The sequence below is a fragment of the Strongylocentrotus purpuratus genome, unplaced genomic scaffold (genome assembly GCF_000002235.5).
Source record: "Strongylocentrotus purpuratus isolate Spur 01 unplaced genomic scaffold, Spur_5.0 spur5_scaffold_21, whole genome shotgun sequence".
NCBI classification, from domain to species: domain Eukaryota; kingdom Metazoa; phylum Echinodermata; class Echinoidea; order Camarodonta; family Strongylocentrotidae; genus Strongylocentrotus; species Strongylocentrotus purpuratus.
Genome location: NW_022145607.1, coordinates 26,425,658 through 26,449,621, shown reverse-complemented (window position 1 = coordinate 26,449,621; position 23,964 = coordinate 26,425,658). Strand labels below are relative to the sequence as shown.

The following is a 23,964-nucleotide window of genomic DNA, read 5'->3' as shown; positions in this document are numbered from 1 at the left end:
TGCGGTTTTCTTTGGCAACCGTTTAACGAACTAAACGTAATCCACCTGTGACATATCATTTCAATGGGCAGAATGCAGACTGAATATATCGGCGATTGTATAGGTACGCGCCATCTTGCCATCCACCAACCCCCCCCCCCCCCCCCCCCCTTCTCGAGAAAACTATCCAGGTTGTGTTTGTCTTTTTAGTTACACCTCAATTTAAATCAAATACACCGCCGAACCTTCTTCAAACCAACCGATGTTTGGTCATTCGGGTTAGATCGGTCTGTTGTCGGTTCCGTTGGTGTGACCAGGGGCTATAGTCAAGAGATTTGTTTAAAAAAAGAGAGAAGTGCGATTAAATCATCATTATGACACGCGCGCAAGCAAGGAAAAGAAAGAAAAAAAAAAAAAAAGAGCCAACTGCTAGGAGGTAGGTGGGGTTCGGGTCATGATTTATAAAAGAAAATGGTGACACATAACAACAACAACAACAATATTCTTTTAAGGTGCCAATGGGGTCAAAATAAATGTGCCGATGGTGAACCCCTCCCCCATTAATTCCCCCTTGCAAATTATTCCGCATTACAATATATTTATTTGAAACATGCTGATGTGTGCGTGGTTCCATCAATGAGATTTTGAATAGGGGGGGGGGGGGTATTACAAGAACAGGCTAACTTTTCTTTCCCTATAAAAATAGATTATAAGACTCAACTGAAGGCCAAATAACGTTAGTCCGTCGTCAGTCATTGTAACATAACTGTCATAAGCACTGTATCCAATATTCTCCTCGGGTATTAAAAAAACAAACATTCGTTAGTATATCGCCGGATGATGTACTGATTATTCCAAATTGTCATCTTTCTTCATTTGCATATTCTTAATTTGTTGATCAAAACGTTAATTTGTTATCAATAAGTGTCATATTTCTACAACAAAAGTCATTGATCTCAGCCAATCATATGCAACGATCAGTAGCTTATAACAGTTATTGCAACTTGGATTTGATAACCAGTCTTGCAGGAAACTAGAAAAACATAAAATAAAAATAGGCCCACAATTTAACCCTATAGCTACCACCAGAATGATATTTAAACGAATAGGCCTAGAATAGGAAATGAATGCCATGTACAAGAATAACACCAATATGATTAATTCAATGAAATTCCATATTCGGTATACGATCGGTCGAAAAGACTCTCGAGAATTGTAATACATATCTCATAAAACAGGCTCCGATTACGTAACACGTCAATGTAATGATTGTTTAATAGGCTAAGCCTATTTTAGTAATGTTTCCAAATGTATTGCATACGTCTTTGTGAAGTGCCTCGATCGTTTTCATATAAGAATAATAGTATTCAATAGACAGAATCTGAACTGCATACACGTTGTGTTAGGTTGGAATTGACATTATGGATTGCCCTACCTACAGCAACACTTAATTTATGCAGTTTGAATTCTGACAATTGAAATACGATTATTCTTATCAGAATGAAATAATTTGTATTAAATGAAGCACTTCACAAAGTCTTTTGTATTGAATTTGGTTACATTATATGAAAATGGCTTGTATTGAACTTTGAAAATAATTAGGTTGATGTTAGAAAGTCTTAATTATTATATTTTGTTCTAACTCATCATTTTTCGTCAATAATTTATGAGTATAGCTGCGTCGGAGGCTATACGCGTATAGCAGAATATATTTGTTTTGCAAACGCTGAATGGCAAAGACAAATTAAGTGGAATCAAATGTTGAACAATAAAATGAAATATCATATAATTATGACAATAATTTGTCTTTGGCAGTTAATCGGTTTGAATTAAATCTAAATTGTCCTCAAATCAAACTAAACAAAAGCGCGATACGTAAATATTCATAAATGAATGATACACGCCAGTAAAAACTAAAACAACAACAACAACAACAACATAAAATATTACGCCTGGCCTTACATGTCCTTTTGCTTGCAAAAATCAGCTGGTTGTTTACCCTTTAATAGATCTGAGCATGCGCAGTAGCTTTGTTTTGCCTTTTCTAGAGAAATAATAGGTTGACCGACAATACAACATGTACACTGTACGCTATCTCGAACTGTCAAAGGTCGTATGCGTCTGAGAAATAAGCTTGTTTCTAAGGAATTGTGTAAGTATTATGTGGGAAAGATTCTGTTTGTGAAGTGATAACGAATGAGAAATTGTATGCAGTTTTGATGTGCTGTTATTCTGCTTTTGACAAGTTATTTACTGTCTGTGATTAGCTGTGGGTAAGGGACTGGACTGGATCGAGTTCATCTTTGAGAGTGAGTGGCAAATGTACGTGTGTGGATAGTGCCCAGCTAGCACAGCAGCTGACTACCGTAGATTGAGTGTAATGCATATCGTGTACTGTAGATATTGTTTAGTGTAGACTGTCTTATCTTGTGTTACCAGTATCTCTTTGGTCAGGTGTTACTGACTGGTACTACTAATGTACGCACTTTATATGATGTCTGTATTTGACGTAGACATAAATAACCTTCTGGTATGGAGAATTCTTTTGATGAGTGATATAGACTATGTGTCATCCTTTCCCATCCCATGCAGTCCCATAGGACAGGGGTCGCAGACTCTCAGTCAAAACTAAATAAATACTGTAAGTGTAAAAGTCACTAAGTGTATAAAGAATGCGCTGCATGACCAAGAAAATGCTTAAGGTACATAAAGGGATGTTTTTTTTATAGATTGGACGCGGTCTGCACTGTGCCTAGCCTATAATCTAGGCGGAGTGCCGAGCTTTTTTCTTTGCTGCTAGACTGACCTTAAGCAGAACGTTGTTGTAATATGTTATATGACTCGGTGAAATGATAGAGTCTGGCAGACGATGTAGTAACTGATTAGTAGCCATATTGTAAGACCATTTATTTATGTATCCTTCCGCCTAGCTCGGCGTGGTATTTACATATCATATCTCATGTTAATGTAGTTCCAAGTGGACATACAACATCTCCCTCACAATAGATTTTTTTTTTTAAATGAATAACGAAGAAAAGTTATAACAGTTAATCATAAAACCTCTTGAAACTCCAAACACCTGCAAGCAAACATTTTGCAAATACCAATACCTTAAAAATACTTTAACATATGCCCGACTGATTGCCAAGTAACAATTAAGGAATATGTTTATGATTCATAAGAACCAAAATTCGCGACCTTACTTTAGATCCATAAAGTAGTCCTTTTTTTGAGAGATTATTACGTGGAATACCTAAAACCAAATGATAAAAAATAAAACTATGCGGTTACATATACATCAGCAAACACATGCCTATACAGTTTTTTTTCTTCTTTCCAACTTCTTATTTGCTAATCCAAACTTGGCCATTTAGAAGTAAATTGTACTTACATATATTTACAACCAAAATACTGTAATACTAGTTTGTAAGCAAAACATTGTTTAAAATTTGCTCATACAAAGAACTTTGCTGGGCAGAGCTACTGAACAACTCTATGGAAACTTTAAAACATACATTCAACTTTGTTCTCATATTCTTAAAATATTTATAATAACTCAACACAAAACACTGTATTCAAGAAAGTTATGTTGCTTGATTATCTAACATAAAGATACCATTGGGCACATTTCTTTACATTAGCATCATTGTATGCTATTTCTCTCTTCTCCTTTTCTTTTTTTTTTGTTTTGTTGTTGTTGTTGCTATGAATAAGTAAAAAAATTTTTTGGTTATTATCCAATATACATGAAGTGTCTTTTTGTGAGATTCTAATTATAAACTGGAACCTTTGTTCAATCTATATAGTCTGTCACTTTTTGTGTTTTAATTCTTCTTTCAAATTGTTTTTGGTAGTGTTTAACGATAACGGACAGGTTTATTACTAATGCGTCCAGAACGTGTTCTGTAAGGGTCTGTCTCGGATCCTGTCTGGTGGTCTAGTGACTGGTCATGGTCAAGTCCGTCTGCAATTTTTTTGTTCATTGGGGTAGGTGTGTTAGCTAGGCGCGCATCTTTAGTTGGCTCTGCCAGACGAGGCATTTGTGGGACATCTCTCAAGTGTACCCTATTCCTTCTGAGTCGCGTGCCATTTGGGGTTGTGACTATGTACGACCTGGCCTGTAGATCATTACATAAGTTTGTCACCTCAGCTGGAATCCAAGTGTGGGATTCTTTGTCCAGGAAGCGGACTTTCTGTCCTACTCTGAGTGGCTGGAGCTCTTGCTTGCTTCCAACCGCATCGTAGTCTGTCTTCATGCGTCCCCTGCGCTGCTCCAAACGTTCCTGGTTCTTTTGTCCTTGATATGTTGTATTCGAATCAAGGTTAGCAGGAAGTAGTGTTCGGACTTGGCGGCCGAACATCATTTCGGCTGGGGATGGAAGATGGGCATCCACTGGAGTACATCGTAGGTTTAGTAGAGCTGCTGCTGTACTTTCTCCAGTTGTCTGTGTTTTCCGTATGATCTCTTTCACTGTTCGGACCGTACGCTCTATTTGTCCGTTTGACTGGGGGTACCTTGGTGAGGAGGTCTGATGCGTAATTCCCCATTCCTTGCACATTTGCTGAAAAGCTGCACCGATGAATTGTGGGCCATTGTCTGACATAATCTCTGTAGGAGATCCCAGAAGGCCAAATATGCCAGTTACAGCATTCGCCACACTTGCACTCGTTGTGGAAGTCAACCGCTGTACGACTGGGAATTTCGAGTGATAATCGACTATAAGAAGATACTGAACCATATTCAACTCAAACAGGTCCATGCCTACTTTGGTCCAAGGTGTGATAGGGATTTCATGAGGAAGGAGTGGTTCCCTTCTCTGCTCAGGCATCCTTTCCTGGCATTGGTTGCACAATCTGACACTTTCGTCAATCTGGCGATTTATGTTTGGCCAGTAAACCGACTGGCGCGCTAGGAGTCTCATCTTCTCGATGCCCGGATGGCCTTTGTGCAGTTGCTGAAGGATATCTTGTCTCATAGATTGGGGAATGATCACCTGCCTGCCTTTGAAGAGGACACCTCCAGACATGCCTAGTTCATCACGAAATGGCCAGAATGGGCGCAAATCGCTTGGAAGTTCCTGAATAGTTGCAGGCCAACCAGCATGAGTGAATTCTTTCACTTGCTGTAGAATAGGATCCCTGGTAGTCTCCTTCTGTAGTGCTTCTTGCTTGAGGCTCCCGAAATGGAGCAGATCGATACCCAATGGGTCCTCAACCTCGTCCAGTAGTATGCTTTCTACGTGGACATCCAGCGGAATGTCTTCTGCCTTCGTCGGATTTGGCAGTCTACTGAGCGTGTCAGGAATAATCATCTCTGTTCCTGGTCTGTGTTCAATTGTGAAGTTGTATCCTTGAATCTTCACTAAGAGCCTTTGTAGCCTGGGCGGGGCACTTGTGAGTGGCTTGCTGCATATCGTCACAAGTGGTTTGTGGTCAGTCAGTATCTTGAAGTCTCTCCCAAAGAGGTAAGTGTGAAATCGGGTAATCCCGAAGACAAGTGCCAGTGTTTCCCTCTCAATATTTGAGTACTGGGCTTGGCAGGGAGAGAGACTTTTCGAGGCGTATGCCACAGGCCTTCCACGCTGTGAGAGACATGCTCCCAATCCTTTGGATGACGCGTCTACTTCAAGGGTGACAGGTAGCCCTGGATCGTAGTACTTCAGCAAGCTGTCTTGCTGAATAGCTTTCTTCAGCTGGCAGTATGCCTCCTGGTGATCCTCTTGCCACATGAATGGGACATCTTTCTTCATGAGATCACGCAAAATAGCGACTTGGTCTGCATAGTTCGGGATGTAGGGTGACAGGAAGTTCATCATGCCTAGAAACCTCTGAAGGTCCTCTTTATCCTGTGGGGTAGGCATTGTGTGGATATCTTCCACCTTGCAGGGATCGGGACTGATTCCTTGATCTGAGTAAATCGTCCCGAAGAAGTTGATCGAGCTCGCTTTCACTACACATTTGCTGCTGTTGAATACGAGTCCCTCCTTTGAGGCCACCTCAAGCAGCTTTGTGAGGTTTAGGTCGTGCTCTTCTTCCGTCCTGCCCATGACGACTATATCGTCTGCTATGCATACACATCCTTGGGTCTGCCCTATTATGTCATCCATTCGCTGTTGGAATAGATCTTGGCTTGTTGAAAGCCCAAACGGAAGACGAAGAAAACAATACCTCCCGAACGGAGTACGGAAGGTAGTCAGCTCTTGTGAATCTTCACTCAGATGCACTGACCAATAGCCAGATTTCGCATCTAACTTAGTGAAGAACTTCCCATTCGCAAATGATGGGTTGATCTCTTCGAGTGTTTGGATTTTGTGAGGGCACCGCTTGAGACTTTCATTCAGGCGCTTGGGGTCCAAGCACACCCGAATTGATCCATCCTTCTTTACTGATGTAGTGATTGAGCTGCACCAATCAGTGTGATGCGTTACCTTACGAATTACACACTGTTTTTCCATCTTGTCAAGCTCGGCTTTTAACTTATCCTTGATATGAATGCTGCACTTCCGTGGGGCATCTATGTGCGGATTGGCATCTTCCTTCAACAGAAGGGTAGCTGGGTCCTTGAAGTTACCTATGCGGTCGAATTGGCCCGGCCATCGTGAAATAAGGTCGTCTACTGTCCGTATGCATGGTGCTTGACCTGGAACATTTACAGGTGCTTCAACACATTGTTCCACCGTGTGGAGAGTGACCAGCTTAAGGGCCTTGCAGCTTGAAAGGCCTAATATTGAAGGTCCTGGTACATCGACCACGAAAAACTCCCGTTTACTCCAACCTGAATCGTCATATTGACACATGAGATCAAGAGAACCGATACAAGGGATAACCGTTTCACCATAGGCCATGAGCCGGACGCGCCGTGGCCTTACAATAGAGCGCCACTGGCCATCGGGGTACATTTTGTTTACAATACGAAGAGGGAGTGTGTTGCCCCCTGCTCCAGTATCTATCTTCACCTTCAGGTGATGTTGCCCGGCCTTGTACGGACAAGCGATATCTAATACTGCGAAAGCTTCCTTGTCCTCTTCTTCGTCCTTGGTGTCCATGCTTGAAATCACTATCGTGCTGAAATGGTGAGGGACACAATCCTCCTCATGGGTAGAGGGTATCTGTTCATTCACTTCTAGAGGCGAAGTGTCAACCTTCTCATGGCTCGGTCCACGTCTTCTATCTGACTTGGACCTGCAGAATTTGGCCCAATGCCCCTTCTTCCCACAGTACTTGCAGTTATCATGATATGCTGGGCATTTCCTGGGAGGATGATGCAGTCCACAATTACCGCATTGTTTGCGCTCACTCATTCTGGGTCTGCCATCTTTGCTAGGTCTCTGTGGTTTCCTACTGAACGCGTCAATGTTTGACACTGGGGTCAGGTCTGCCAGACACTGCTTGCCAGCAGCAATGGCCTCATATTGCCTTCCTAGTGTGACCACATCCGTAAGGGGGTGGCCTGCTGGTTTCTGCAACAAATCTCGCTGCAGACCATCAAAATGCGTAGATGCAATTACCAGTTCAATTATTCGTTCGTTGAGTTCTGCATCTGTGAAAGTGCATTGGCGGCTTTTGTCCCTGCAGCGGGTCACAAAATCGTCGATGGATTCTTCGGGTTTCTGCCTATACCTCATAAGTTCAAGACGGTGGATACGAAAGTTAATACTGACTTTCAACTGCTTCTCGAAAAAATCCCATACTTTTTCTGGTTTATCCTGATCTGCAGTACTAAGACCTGAAGCATTGAGGCGTCGCAAACCTTCTACACCTAAAGCAATCTTTATCTTTGTTGCTATCTTCACTTCATCCGTAATATCCAAATCTTTCAAGCATAGTTCCATGCGCTGCTTAAAAAGAGAGAATCCACTTGCCAAGTCGGGCATCTGCCAATTCATTTCAGGGAGACGCGCCATAGTTAATGCGTTGCAACTCGATAAGTCTAACAAAACCAGTCCGTCTTAATCGTTACCTAGGCTACGAGTGTTCACAGTATGTGATCAAAATAAGTTCTCACACAAGACACGCATCAATAATTGTCAATTGGCCGAGTTATTTGCATAAATAGAAATATGCCCAGGTATTAGCAGTAATTCACCCATTGGTCGGAACTACTTGAATGCTGCACACATCAAATTAGCAGGCAAAATCAATTACGAGCATACATGTACACTTTATCGTCTAACAATAAGTACACAAATTGTCACAATATACCTGAATACTTGGACTATTTATTAACTTTTCTGAACCTGAAACCCAACTCATCAACTGATCTTTCATTTGGTCCAGACTAGGTCCCGTTTAGGTATTTTGGGATTTTGGGATTTCCGTATAGCTAGGCTAAAATATAGTGGCCTACACTCTGCACTATATACCTCTGTAATCTACGTCTACTGTAGATGTGTACTTAGTCTACCAAAAAAAACTACAAGAACAGAGTTTAAAACATTGATATTAGCACCAGCAGACTTTGATTTAGATCTAGACTTAGTCTAGTTACAATTGAGAATGATGATCCAGGACTAAAGCTACAGTCAGACCTGGATCCCTAACTGGTACTCAGTCCCAAATTTAGACTCTCACACAGTAGAGATCTCCTCGGAACAGGTGCTGAACTGAAATCCAAACCCAACTGCTAGTGTTAGACCAGGTTTAGATTAAACCCTAGGCCTTAGTCTATATAAATCTGGACCGTTATAGAGCACCGGTCTAAGTCTGAGTCACACATGTATTCAGTAGTGCCTGGCTTGGGCCAGATGATATCCTTGAGTCTACTAGAAATTAGACTCCTTATCTTGGACTTTACAAGGTCAAGGATTTTTAGACTAGATAGGTCTAGGTCTACTTGTAGAGTCTAACAAAGTTCTAGACTAGATCTAGATCTAAGTTATAAGATATAGGGTCTAGTCACTCAACAAAGGCAAAACATTCAAAATCACATCATGATTAATTGAATTATCAGACAGTAAACTTATCACAGGATACCTCCCTGTAATCTGTTCTTATTGTCATTTGTTATTTTGTTCAGGATGTTCCAGATGTAGTATAAATAACAAAGTCAGATTTAGAGCCTTGTCTTTCTTGAATTGTCTTGTCACAAATGTCGAATCACTTCACAAAGACACAACCACAGCTTCATTTGCTTGTGCGATGTCGCATGCACGGCGATGGGAGCTGGAACCGATAATGGATCAGGCCTCGATCATGCAGTCCTGTTGTCTATGCGATGATGAAGCGTTGGATCGGTGATCTGGTCCAAAATATAGATAGGTCTAGACTAGGTCCAGGCCTAGACTCTAGACGATTACAAAGTCCAAGGCGATGCTTGTACTTGTAGATTCACGCCAACGTCGATCTAAGAGCTGGAACCGATAATGGATCAGGCCGACGTCGATCTAAGGTAGTTGTTGCTAGCTGCTGCTGAGATTATTTTGACTTTGAGTTTGATGAAAGCAGGTCGCCTCCTCGTCCGCGTTGATCACGGATAAGAAAACCGATGGACGCTGTTCCAATCACTGCCGTTACATCTCCTCTCTCGGTCTGTTGTGTGTAGCAATCAGTGCTACACAACGTCCTCGTCCGCGTTGATCACGGATAAGAAAACCGATGGACGCTGTTCCAATCACTGCCGTTACATCTCCTCTCTCGGTGCAGGGAAGACAGTTCCCAGTGCTATTCGGCATTAGCGGAGGCTCGGTGGCTCGTACCCGGGTAATGCAGACGATAAGTTGTGGGATGCAGTGCGGGAACATCGATGTTGGCAATAATCGTCGACGACCAAACTTCTACTTAGCAGCTAGTTCTCATTTCTTAGTCCAAGTCGAGGAAAACTGCGGTAGCTAATGTCCGATTATCGAATAATAGCATGGTATTCTCCTTACCGCTGCCACCATGTTGTAATATGTTATATGACTCGGTGAAATGATAGAGTCTGGCAGACGATGTAGTAACTGATTAGTAGCCATATTGTAAGACCATTTATTTATGTATCCTTCCGCCTAGCTCGGCGTGGTATTTACATATCATATCTCATGTTAATGTAGTTCCAAGTGGACATACAACATCTCCCTCACAATAGATTTTTTTTTTTTAAATGAATAACGAAGAAAAGTTATAACAGTTAATCATAAAACCTCTTGAAACTCCAAACACCTGCAAGCAAACATTTTGCAAATACCAATACCTTAAAAATACTTTAACATATGCCCGACTGATTGCCAAGTAACAATTAAGGAATATGTTTATGATTCATAAGAACCAAAATTCGCGACCTTACTTTAGATCCATAAAGTAGTCCTTTTTTTGAGAGATTATTACGTGGAATACCTAAAACCAAATGATAAAAAATAAAACTATGCGGTTACATATACATCAGCAAACACATGCCTATACAGTTTTTTTTCTTCTTTCCAACTTCTTATTTGCTAATCCAAACTTGGCCATTTAGAAGTAAATTGTACTTACATATATTTACAACCAAAATACTGTAATACTAGTTTGTAAGCAAAACATTGTTTAAAATTTGCTCATACAAAGAACTTTGCTGGGCAGAGCTACTGAACAACTCTATGGAAACTTTAAAACATACATTCAACTTTGTTCTCATATTCTTAAAATATTTATAATAACTCAACACAAAACACTGTATTCAAGAAAGTTATGTTGCTTGATTATCTAACATAAAGATACCATTGGGCACATTTCTTTACATTAGCATCATTGTATCCCACCGCTGCCACCATGTTGTAATATGTTATATGACTCGGTGAAATGATAGAGTCTGGCAGACGATGTAGTAACTGATTAGTAGCCATATTGTAAGACCATTTATTTATGTATCCTTCCGCCTAGCTCGGCGTGGTATTTACATATCATATCTCATGTTAATGTAGTTCCAAGTGGACATACAACAAACGTCTGATACGGCGAGACTACGAACCGTGAGCCGCGACACCGCCTATAATCACTGGTCTAGCTTTAGTCGTTGTTTTTTTTTATTATCGACGATGAATCCGTGGCAGTTTTTCGTACAAAAAAACCTCATGAATACGACCAGTGATTATAGGCGGTGAGCCGCTTCGCGACTCACGGTTCGTAGTCTCGCCGTATCAGACGTTCTGCTTAGGGTTAGTCTAGCAGCAAAGAAAAAAGCTCGGCACTCCGCCTAGATTATAGGCTACACTGTGCCGCGTTAAGAGGTTAAAAAACCATCCATTTTTGAGAAAAGGGGTAATTTTTCAAAATCCTGCTATATGCGTTAATCGGGTATTTTTCTAGATCCTGACTCCGATTTAAACAACTTAAAGGGTAATCCCTATCGCACTTCAAAATGCTCAGGGACAATGAGCAACAATTTTACAATACTTGTTTAATTAGGAGTACACTTTGGTGAACTGTTCATAGGGTGTGAATTTGGGGGAAAAACAGGCAATATCCTCATATATGGTGTATTTTGGCTTCAGAAGAAATCCTCGCTTATAGGGGATGCCTGCTGGGAAACCTGTGGTCGTGCATGCTTACAGTATTTCTACATGACTGAGACCCGGCCCTGGGTGGATCAATAGATAAATGTTTATCTTTAGACTTGACAGTTTCATTTAGAAACAAATGATGATTGGAAAGGAAATAGATCTAATTTTCATGTACTTAAGTATAAGTATCAAGATAAAATCGAAAAAATTATTGGAGAAATAAAAGTATAAGGAGTATACATGTATTCCTCAGCTATCTGTCCATTTTCAATCACATACAAACTGCATTGGGTAACTTCCCCTCCCTGACCTGTACGATGTACTTCATTCACTGTATAAATGTGGTCAATGCATGGAGCCAGACGTAGTTTCAGCGTAACTACTGTCCATATCAGAGATTGAAGCATTTGTGCATTTGCATTTGTTGTTTGTAATTGTACATGTGTGAAATCATTGACTCTTCTTCCTTCGGCAGGGCTTATGGGTCAGATGGTCGAGTTCATGAGGTCACTGTAAAGGTCATCTTGATAAAATCACCATGGACACCAGGCCATCTAGTGTCTTGCATCATCTCAGGAGGAGAGAGATTAGGGTAAGTGTTAGGAGGAGGTGCATTGTAAACACTCGATGCATGGCTGATTGTCAATGAAACAGAGTTAAGTCTTTTGTCAACTGTGTTTGTTGCTATGGCAGGCAGCCAGTGAAAAAGAATTTGGTTACTTAAATTATGGAAATGCAAGCAATACTTTAACAAACAGAACTTTGTTATTTTTGGCTCATTTTTCCTGATTGAGGTGTCATATAAAAGAGCAGAAAATGAACTTTCTAGAGATGTGATTTTCTCTTTGAAATTTAGATACCGTCTGCCAAATGACTTATTGGTACCCTCTCTTCAAATTGTTTTTAATCACTAATGCTTGAAATATGCATCATTATGAGTTGCATCAAATGATCTAAGCTTTAACAATATGTGTCATTTATTAATTATAATTGTGATTAAGTTATGATAAAATATCGATAATTTGGGGTTTCGTTTTTTCTGGGATGTACTGTATAGTATATTCTGGAATGAATTATATTCCTTAATTACTTCTCTTTGCAAGGGATTAAGAATAGTTCCTTTTTACAGTCAAATAACTTCAGTTGTGAGGAATAGATTCTTTAGTAATCAATATTTGTATACGGTAAGTATGTTTGTGGTCTGGTGGTTTAGGGTTTAAAAACCCCCTTCCTTTCCCCCATCTATCTCATTTGTCTACTTAATGAATTGTATTAATTGCTCTTATCTTTCATTCTTCTGTCCAGGACATATCTGTGAGGAAGTTTCAACAGATTCACCATGTAGATGAGACACTTATCAACAGACTGGGCTTGGAACATGAGTTAGAGGTAGGTGCTCTTTGAATTCTAGATTATCTCACTCACCCTAGGTTTAATACATGAACTACCAGTTGCTGTGGGTAATGATTAAAGCAAAACAAGACTTTAAGAGCTTTTGATGTAACCTGTTGACTGTTGTATTGCAAATGCAAAATACCAGTGAATTCTAACTAGTACTAATCATAGTTGAACTGAGAAAACATTTCAACTGTGTATAAGTATAGGATAAATAAAGGAGTTGTGAAACCCTTTACAGAACATTTTATTACTTTTTTGGTGTAAAACTCTCCTTTTTCGAAAACATATCTCATTCATTGATGCTCTTGTAAGGGTACACTTCGTGACAGTTCTGACATTGTTGTAATTCATGAACAATGAGTTTTATTATATCCCATATTTCTTGTGTAAAGACAAGAATGGCCCCTTAATGTTCATATTTTGTGTTTCAATTGTTTCAGGGTCATAACGGGTGTGTAAACTGTTTGGAGTGGAATGAATCAGGATCGTAAGTGTACCAGAACATATTACTTAACATGTTTATACTACAATGTACAATGTACAATCAAGTAAATCCACTTATACCCCATTCACAGTGGTTTTGACATTTGTAGCGGCGTTGTAGCGGAGCGGCGACACCGCCATAACACCGCTACAAATGCATTCACAGTAGAAAAGTTATCCCGCTGCAGCAGCGGGATAAATATCATGTACCCATTCACGCTGCAGCGGGTGATTTTTATTACCTCCGTAACAAACACGTGTATGCATGGCTCATGACCCGCGAGTGACCCCGATATGACCGGAAATACTTGCTTGAAATTGCGCGGTAAACATGTCAAGTTGCTTTTTGTATCCTCGATCATATTACTTTTTAAAAAACTAGCATTTTTATTGCTTCCAGTCAGAATATTTTAATTTTTTGAAGTGTGAAATATTTTTATTTGGATAATTATAATACCTACATAATAATAAAATCAATTTGAATCCACTGGTTACTTTATTTCTATTTCACTTTATGTTCCCCATTGCTGTAGAAAAGAGGTCAGTGATAGGTAAGTAAACAAATCACACGTGTTTGTCGCGGTGTTATAGCGGAGAGCCTTCACACTGAGTAAACACCGCGACAGCAGCGGGACTGTCCCGCTGCTGTAGCTAGGCGTCCCTAGCGATAGTTTGTGTCGGCGTTATCGCTAGGCGGTGTTATCCCGCGATAGTTTATAACGGGTCCGAGCCTTCACACTGAAGACAACACCGCGACAGCAGCGGGACAGTCCCGCTGCTGTCGCGGTGTTTGAGGCCACTGTGAATGGGGTATTAGACTTACAGATGTGTACACTCTACTTCAACTTACATTCTTTTCAATTTTTGCAAGAATAATATTATTATCAATTTATAAGCAGAAGTCTTTGTCTCTCGTTTGTATCTTTCTTTTGTAGTGGGAATGGAATTGCTCTAATGAGAATTCCATGTAAATTCATACCAAAAAGAGTTGAATCTGACAACTTCTCTTTTCATTGCTACTGCTTCTCTTTGTTTATATCCTGTTTATCCAACTGTCCATGACATCCGTTGACAATAACTACATTGTACACATTGGGCTTCTCTTGATATAATTAGGTTCCTTTGAACTTCATAATCTTTTACCATTTTTTCTTTTAAATTTCAGATTGTTAGGCAGTGGTTCGCATGATCATATGTGCTTCTCTCGATACAAATAGGTTCCTTTGAACTTTATAACCTTCTAGTATTTTTTCGTTTAAATTTCAGATTGTTAGGCAGCGGTTCGGACGATCTAACGGCCGTGATTTGGGATCCTCACAGAAGGAAAAAATTGACAACTATACGGACGGGCCACCTTGGAAATATCTTCTCTCTTAAAGTAAGGAAAGACAATTTTGGAGTAATATTTTTTTAAACATGTTTTATAGCTTTTTATCTCTCTCTCTCTATATGAATATGTGTGTGTTTGTAATTGGGTTTTTACAGATATGTTTCAATCAGATGGTTGATTACACAGGAGACGCGATAGCTCAGTTGGTAGAGCAATGGTCTCGTAATCCGGCAACCCGGGTTCGAAACCAAGGCGATGCGCTAGTGCCCTTTGGTAAGGCATTTATTCTCATTACCAGTTCCCTCGGAGAGAACCTAAAACCGTCGGCCGTCTGGTTGCTTACTTATAAGCATTTATGCTTTTTTAGCAGTCGGGTAAAATAACCACCTGTCCACCACACACTTGTTCCTCTACAGTTCTTGCCAAATTCCCAAGACGAGACCATAGCCACCGGGGCTGCCGACTGCAAAGTCAGAGTTCACAACGTGCCTAGGGGCGAGACTACACATGCCTTCAGCTGCCATGCCGGTCGTGTCAAGAGACTGGCGGTGGTGCCCAACCTCCCGTACATGTTCTGGAGTGCGGGGGAAGATGGGACGATAAGGTATATTACTTTATTTATCAGGTATAGTAATGATTTAAATGAGTAAAAATTGATTATAATATTAGCCAATCAAATCTCAACATGCCTAAAATATATTTTCAAAGATGCTAACGGCTTTCCATAATTGTTAAGTCCAACTTACAGATAAGATCAACTTAAGATCTTTGTGAAACACCCCCAGGAGTGCAGGAGAAGATGGGATAATAAGGTTTGTTTTTATTTTATAATTTTTATTTTCTTTAATGCTGATATATGATAATGCTAATGTATGATACAATGCCTCAGACTTGCTCTACTACATATCTTAACGTGATTTTATTTTCTCCTCTTGTTATTGCTATATCCAGGCAGTTTGACCTGAGGTCCCCCCACCTGTGTAGCGATAGCTGTAACAATGTCCTTATCAATCTCAACTATTACACCGGCAAGCATGGGGAATGCAAGTGCCTCGCGATCAACCCTCACAGACCTGAGCAACTGGCAGGTAAGACAACTTAGAAATTAAATCCATTGAAATCAATTTTATGCTTTAACCAGCAGACTAGCTTGACTATAATCCATTCCATTTATTGTCTTTATTTCAACACTGTAGCTGATTTCAAATTCCCTCTCACTCAATGTAGACAATGAATATAGTCTTTATAGACAGGAAGGGGGGGGGGGGATGTGTGTGTGTAATTGGGTTTTTACAGACGTGTATCAATCAGATATGCAGAGATGCCAACCAGTACAATTTAATCGTATTTAGTTCAATAATAAGAGTGGAATACGATAATACGATATCATCTCTTAAAATACGATTTTTCAACAAAAAAAAGAAAACATTTTTTTGTTTTAACCTATAAAAACCATGGAATCGTATAGAAACATGTACAAGTAAACCCCAGCAACCCCAACAAAAACTTTGCGTTACAATTTTCTTTTAATATTTTAATGAAAGAGCAAACATTTTACTTGACCGTACGTACCAGTATCACATTTTTCTGAAATTTTACTGGCCTAGGGTGGAGTTTTCGTGAAAATCTGATTTTTCTCTCCAAAATCTGATTTTTTTAGGATACTCAGTCTGTTTTTTTTGTGTCAAGAGGTTGGCATCTCTGGATATGATTATATACGTCTGTAGACCAACCTTTAACGTCACCATCCGTAAGACGCGACTCAGTTTCGACCTGCGTCCCTCTGCTTAATCAGTTTGTAACTTCCATCGTTAACAGGTTCCCTTTGTACTGTTTTCCAGTGGGAAACTTTCCAAGAAACACAAAATTGTGATCCTCATTGACATGTCTTTCTTAACAGGTTATCGCTATTAAAAGCAGATTTGACTGTATAATATTTTCCCTTGTTTAATTTTTGTTCTCTTCTAGTCGGTGCTAGTGATCCATTCATCAGGCTTTATGACATTCGCATGTTGAACCCTCATGCTGTTCATTTCTCAAGAGATGAGGTCCTGAGGTCGGCATGGAGGACCCCCGCCCCGGAACCCGACGACCATGGTGAAGTGCCAAGGGGATGTGTGCAATATTTTATAGCAGGTGAGAAGGTTAGGGGTTCAATAGTCCAGTGGGGTAGAACTTATGCAGAAAGCAAATGGAATTGTTGACATATTTTATAGGCCTCAAAATGTACCACTTAGCACAGACAAATACCATTTACCGGTACACAAATAGTGCAAATGGAACATGGCCCAACATACAGATTTATATATATATAGGCTTTTGATGCCTGTAGTTATTTGCTCATAAATTTACATACCGGTACATGTATGCCATTTAAAAATAAAATTGTACAAAGTAATGTAGACTCAAAAAATTATAAAATATTTAGTGAATATTAAAGCATTAGATGTAGTTTATTTCATCTATATACAATGCATGTACATGTGCTCTAGCTAGTTAAATGTACAGTGTACTTATGTTTGCTTTCCAAGATGGTAAAAAAAGAAAGATTTATTTTACCAATTGGATGACTATTTCAGCTATCACTTGTTATGTTTTGCAGGACATTTACCTGTCAAGGAAGAAGATAGAGGGAGGAGGTATCGGTCACTGGTAGCAACGTATGTGACCTTTGGCCCTACAGGTCATGAACTTTTAGCAAACCTTGGAGGAGAACAAGTTTACCTGTTCGATGTAAACAACAGGCAAAAGCCCAGACTGTACAATGTTGGTGACTACCAGGCTCCAGGCTCCAATGGATATTGTACAAATGGTGTTTGTAAAGGTATGTTATTTTAGTTCTCATTTAAAAAAATAAATTATAAAGCATTTTAATTAGAAAATTTAGTTCAAAGAATTGGTTGCCTTGTTTTATGGTAATATTTCTTTTAGTGCATCTTCATGGGTAGATTTTTAGGAGGCCCCATATTTAAAAAAATAAAAAAATAAATAACTACCCTTATGAGAGTTTCCAATTAAATCCTTGAACACCTACTATTGGAGTAGTTGCTGGGGCTTAATTGACTGAGTGGGGTAGTTGTACCGGTATTTGTCCAAAGGGTCATTAATACCCAGGGGCATGTTGTACTAGGATGGTATCCTAGAATCCAGTGTCATGAAACTTTTGAAGAGTTTTGTGAGATAACTTGAGTAATCAATTTGTCACAGAAGGGTAGAGTGATGATCTCAATGATTGGTGGCAGATAGATTAATGCCTCGCCAATAATGCGATTGCTGTGACAGGGATGTGATGATTATTCCTATACAGGTATTGCTTAGTGTTATTATCTTCCTCATGTCAATTTTTTTAATTGAACAGAAGTCCAGCAACACATAGGTGAAGCATTATCGTCGAACGGATCATCTGTAGATCCAGCTGCTAACGGAATGAATGGTCTCTTCCAGCCAACCAACGGCATGAAGAAGGAAGATTCAGCAGCAAGAGCGGGCTACTCGCATCACAGCGAGAGGCATCAATCTAGGTCACATGCCTCCACAAGCAGGAGGAAAGGGTGAGAGATGGTGAAGGGAAATGAGGATGATGAAAATGATGAAGATGATGGAGAAGATGATGATGATGAGGATGTTTGTGTATAGGATGATGATGATGGTGATGATGGTGGTAATGGTGATATGATGATGATGATGATACTGATGAGGATGTTGGTGTCAAGCAAGATGAAGATGAAGATGATGATGATGATAATGATACTGATACTGATGAGGATGTTGGTGTCAATGATAATAATAATAATAATAATTTAAGATTTGTATAGCGCACATATCTGTCAAGAATGATGATGATGGTGATGATGGTTGTGATGGTCATCTGATGATTTTGATGATGGTGGTGGTAATGGTGAGATGATGATGATGATGACGATGAAGACGACGATGATGATGATGACGACGACGATGACGACGGTGATGATGATTGATGAAGATGATGATGAAGATTGTGATGATGATGATGATCAGGGTAATGATAATGGTAACAATGATGCTGATGAGGATGTTGTGTCAAGGATAATGAGGATATTGCTGATGATCATAGTGATAGTGGGTTGCTAATTGTGATGATAATGTTGATGATAATCATGATGATTTTGGTGATGATGGTGGTTGTGTTGTTGACGGAGTATGGCATATTGCAAAAAACATGGATATGAGGAGGAAGAAGATGATTATGATTCATGATGCTAGCTATATAAATTGTGTACTGTACTTATGCCATGGTACCAAGGCTTTGTCGGTACCGATTTTAGTGAATGCATGTTACATACTGTATAACCCTTCCAAGTATTTTACTTTTTCCTTCTCTTTCATCTTTCAGCTCAACCAAAGAACTCCCTCCTAAGATCGAAGCATGGAAGCATGAAGCAAACAAGTTCTACTGTGACAAGAAGGATTATACCTCGGCTATCCGTCTCTACAATCAGGCCATCAGCATGTGTTCTGACCACGCTATACTCTTCGGCAACAGAGCAGCAGCTTACATGAAAAGAGGATGGTAAATCGAAATTGATTGATTTTAGAAAAACAAAAATGTTGTTGCATGTACAAAGGCCTCCAAGCATACTCATTTAATATCTGTTCGTATTGAAGTACATTACGCTTGTTTTTCTGTTTTGTTGGTTTGATTGTTTTTTGAGGACCAAATGGACCAAGATTAGAAAATGCATTGGTAATTTTTGTGTGAAAGTTACCTGATTAGCCTGATGAAAATGAAACAAACAAATTCTTTGCCACCAACCTTCCTACGTAGGGATGAGGATGCTAATGCAGCTCTCCGTGACTTCCATAGTGCCTTGAGCCTAGACACCAAGCATCGCAAGGCCCACATCTGTCCCGCCCGCTGCCTGCTCTGTCTCCTTTGTATACCAAATGAATATTTGATTAGTGTTTTTAAAACCACCGTTGTACACAGCTCTCCGTGACTACCATAGACGCCAATCATTGCAAGGCCCACTTCCCTCTAGCCCACTGCCTCATTTGTATGTATGTACCCGTATTTAACCCATATTTTTATATGCAGTGATGGGGACATTTTTCTTCTATCCTTGTTGCCTGCTCTGTCTCCCGTAAACATCTCAAATGAATATTTGATCAATGTTTTTAAAACCATCTTTCCATATAGGGACGGGGACATTTACGCAGCTTTCTGTGACTGCCATAGTGCCTTGAGGCTAGATGCTAAGCATCGCAAGGCCCACTTCCGTCTAGCCCGCTGCCTCCTTTAACTTATTTGTACACATCTACACCAAATTAGTATTTAATCAATAATTTACCAACCATCTTTACATGCAGGGATGGGGACATTTACGCAGCTCTCCGTGACTGCCACAGTGCCTTGAGGCTAGACCCAAAGCATCGCAAGGCCCACTTCCGTCTAGCCCGCTGCCTGCTTCAGTTAACCTGGTCCAGCGAGGCCCATCAGTGCCTGCAGTCATTCAAGACCAAGTTCCCGGAGTACGCCAAGTATTCCGAGTGCCAGGCCCTGGAGAGGGACATCACGTCTGCCGTCTTCTCAAGTTCTGATAAACGGACTAACGGTAAGATAGGATGCGGACGTCATTGTTGGTCAAACAGTTTTTGAGCGTCAAGTAACGCCTGGCTGGAATGCTCCCCAGGGAGTGGAGATTGTGCACACAGTGTGTGCGGGCAAGCACTGAATCCAATGACCGGGGTAATAGTATATTTGTAAAGTGCTTATAGACATTTGTATTAAGCGCTATATTAAAACTAAATATTATTTAAGATAAGATGGGAGTGTTCCCCACATCCTCGGTCAATTTGCTGTTGACATTTGAACATGAAGCTCTGTGAGTGTTAAATTTCGTAAGCTGCCCTATGCATCATGATAGTCATGCACATCCAGTATAAATGCACCTTTAACAGCCGCCTTTATGTAGAACAACAGCAATAAATTTGACCTATTATTTTAACTTAAATATTTCCTCTTATCTAATAAAAGTATATATAAACCATACAGTTCAAAAGTTCATGTCAAACAGACTAAACCATCCTCAATACTGCAAATGCAATTAAATGTGTACCCATTTGGTATACATATAGCTTATCATTTGGAAGGCACTGTACAAGGCATTGATTATTTTTCACTGAGTTCATTACCTTGATTATGCTTTCCTCAAATTCCTCAATTTAATTTTTCATGTTGCAGAAGCCCCCAGTGATCAGGAGTGGCCAGACTCTCCACCGGGCGGTTCTAAGTCGTCCAGTAGTGAGGCAGTAGGGCCGAAGGAGAATGAACTTAGAAACGATGCGTACGACTACACAGAGCGATACTGTGGGCACTGCAATACAACCACAGATATCAAAGAAGCTAACTTCTTCGGGAGGTACACACTTTAAAATTTCATTATCTTTACCCTCTTTAAAATCTGTGAACTTCCTTTTGGTCCTCAGTTTATCACTATATTAAGAACATCATTTAGTTTATGTCTTGGAAGTATACATTTTCGGCATCCACTTTCAGTATTTTCTCTTGTGTCTCTCTCTGGTTATCTCTGTATACAGGTTTCACTTTATATCTAACTTCAATATAGCTTTGTAAATTAATCATACATTAGATGGTAGCTAATAAGAGACCCAATCATCTCTCTATCCAGTAATGGCCAATACATCATGGCCGGCTCCGATGACGGATCATTCTTCATCTGGGATCGGAAGACCACCAACATTGCTCGCGTTCTGAGAGGGGACGATTCCATTGTCAACTGCCTTCAACCTCATCCATCCTCTTGTCTCCTAGCAACCAGTGGCATTGACCCTGTCGTCAGGTTATGGAGCCCTCGACCTCAGGTTAGTCTGAAAACAAGGAATCTGTTTTGGTGTTTCAACAGAATGCATTATGTGGGGAGCCGCTACAAGTAGAGCGCAGTCAATAATGTTTGTGTTTGGAGCGCTCTGTTTTTGGAAGTTGTGCACATTTTAGAAACAAATTCATGCTGTCATGATGATGATGCTGAAGATGCTGGTGGTGATGATGAAAATAATGATGATAATGATGATGAAGTTAAAATTAAATTTGAAGGTTGAGAGGCCTAAAGCAATCAGACAGAAATGATGGATATATATACAATTTTATTTGGGTAGCAAGAATCTGAACCCTGAGTACATGAAAGAAAGTGAATACATTGTTTAATACAGGCTTGATACATACATGATTGTAAAGCCCAATGCCTTGGGTCATGATGATATAGTAAGTCGTGGTGATATGCTCAGCATTGTGAGTTCTGTCAATTGGTGCCTGGCTGGAATGATCCCTAGGGAGTGGAGAAGGTGCACAGGGGATATGATGTACTTGTATGCACTAGTCATTAATGTCGGCACTAATGTCCTTTGGCAAGACATTGATCTACATTTGCCACACTCGACCCAGGTGAGGTAAATGGGTACCTGATTTGGAAGCGCATGAAGATGTTATTTCATAATATATTATGCACTATACAATAACTGAATATTATTGTTCTCTATGCTTCTACCATCTCCAGGATGGCAGCAGCAACGACCGTTGCATCACGGAGCCCGACACAGCAGCAACAGCCAACCAGAGGCGGATGAAAGCCGACCCCCTGGAGGTAATGCTGATGAACATGGGTTACCGCATCACAGGGATCTCCACAGACGGCTCGGACGATGAACCTGATGCCCCCATGCCGTGTAGACCTAGCTAGTAGTCCAGGGGACATTGTGTCCAAATGTTCTTGTCGTGATGTCCAAACATGTTGGAAGACGCTCATTTAAAGTGCACAACACCCGACAGTATTTCATGCACACCTAACAGGATTTGATTTCAAACTGTTCAACCTGAAGTGATATCCAAAAAATGCTTGGATGAATGCCCTCTGACTTTACATGGTGTACATATATTTCACACGTGTGCGATGCTTACGTTCCATGTAGTCCTAGTGAGTGTTCAGAGGGACATGGTTTCCAGCTGTTCAACATGTAGCAACTTCCAAGAAAGTTTAAAGACACTTTTTGCATGAAGTGCACAACAACCCTGACAGTATTCTATGCACACCTGGTGGGCATTTCACAGAACTTGCCATCAGTGACAAATGACAGTTTTTGTTATAAGCTACTGAAATCCTTGCTTCTGATTGGTTATCAGCAGATTTGTCACCGATTTTGGTCATTTGTCATTGAAAAAAGCTTTGAGAAATGGGTCCCAGATGACCCTCTGCCATGTAGGCCTGAGTTATTAGTCCAGAGGACATGACCATTGAGGGTTCCTGTTGTGATCTTCGAAAATGCTTGACGAAACTCAAAATGTTCCTGACAGTATTCTGTGCTCACCTGGTACTGATATGTCATCTTGGCCTAGCAATATTCTTGGCGACACGGTTCCAAACGGTTCATCCAGTAGCAATGTCCAAAAAGTTTAAAGACATGTACTCACCTTTAAATGCACCATGCAGGCCTACATGCACTTGTACACTGTAGCTAGTAAGTTCAGGGGATAGTGTCCCTGTATTTTATTAGTGATTTACAAAAATTCTCCCTTGTCTACAGTGCACAATGCCCCCGACAGTATTTTATGGACACCTGGGCCGGTATTCAATTTAATACTTAAGTACAAAATGTAAGCTTTATACTTAGTATTCGGCTTAGATAAAATACTTAGCCAATTTGGGTATTTAATTCACTCTTAATTTAACTCTAAACCTAAGCCAACTCCATACCAGACTTAAGTCACTTATTTGGAGGCCTTGATTGGCAGGCATATGGTTTTCTTACGCTGTATTATAACCTGCGCACAATTATATCAGCGCGCATTTATTACAATGTACCAATTGCGCATTACTTTTGATTGACCGTGTGACGTCACAATGCTTATCAGTAAGTATTTTACTTAGATTTTGTCTTATGTAAGTATAAGTCTAAAATGCGATTTGAATACGAGATAAGTAAATTACTTAACTTAGCCATTTACTTAGTAAATTTCTTACTTACAGGTATGCTAAGTATTGAATTGTAAACCGGCCCAGGGCCCTGCCTCATAAACAGTTGCGATTAATCACAATTTTGCGATTGATATCAATCGCAACTTTGTACATAATAGAGAGGAAACTACAGAATTGCAATTAATTGGACTTGCGATTGATCCAGATCAATCGCAACTCTTTATAAGGCGGGGGCCCTGATGTCCATATGGCATGTAGGTCAAGGACAAGTTGTCCATGGTGTTCCTGTTGTTCTGTTCCTAAAAGCGCTTGAAGACACTCCAATGGCTAGTGGGACCTAGGCTTA

The 23,964-nt window shown here is 40.1% G+C and overlaps 2 protein-coding genes across 2 annotated transcripts; one reads left to right on the top strand and one right to left on the bottom strand.

The window, feature by feature from the left end:
* Nucleotides 1–2,022: 2,022 nt before the first annotated feature.
* On the top strand, nt 2,023–23,353 carry LOC762482 (WD and tetratricopeptide repeats protein 1). Its single transcript, XM_030995519.1, has 15 exons — nt 2,023–2,131; nt 11,914–12,030; nt 12,744–12,827; nt 13,277–13,323; nt 14,586–14,697; nt 15,066–15,253; nt 15,601–15,737; nt 16,618–16,785; nt 17,252–17,473; nt 18,008–18,200; nt 19,022–19,198; nt 19,996–20,240; nt 20,870–21,047; nt 21,318–21,510; nt 22,203–23,353. Exons 2-15 carry the CDS (start codon nt 11,977–11,979, stop codon nt 22,383–22,385), a joined length of 2,181 nt encoding a protein of 726 aa, XP_030851379.1. The 5' UTR covers nt 2,023–2,131; nt 11,914–11,976; the 3' UTR covers nt 22,386–23,353.
* On the bottom strand, nt 3,837–7,883 carry LOC100888438 (uncharacterized protein K02A2.6-like). Its single transcript, XM_011673486.2, has one exon. It carries the CDS (start codon nt 7,881–7,883, stop codon nt 3,837–3,839), a length of 4,047 nt encoding a protein of 1,348 aa, XP_011671788.2.
* Nucleotides 23,354–23,964: the final 611 nt, after the last annotated feature.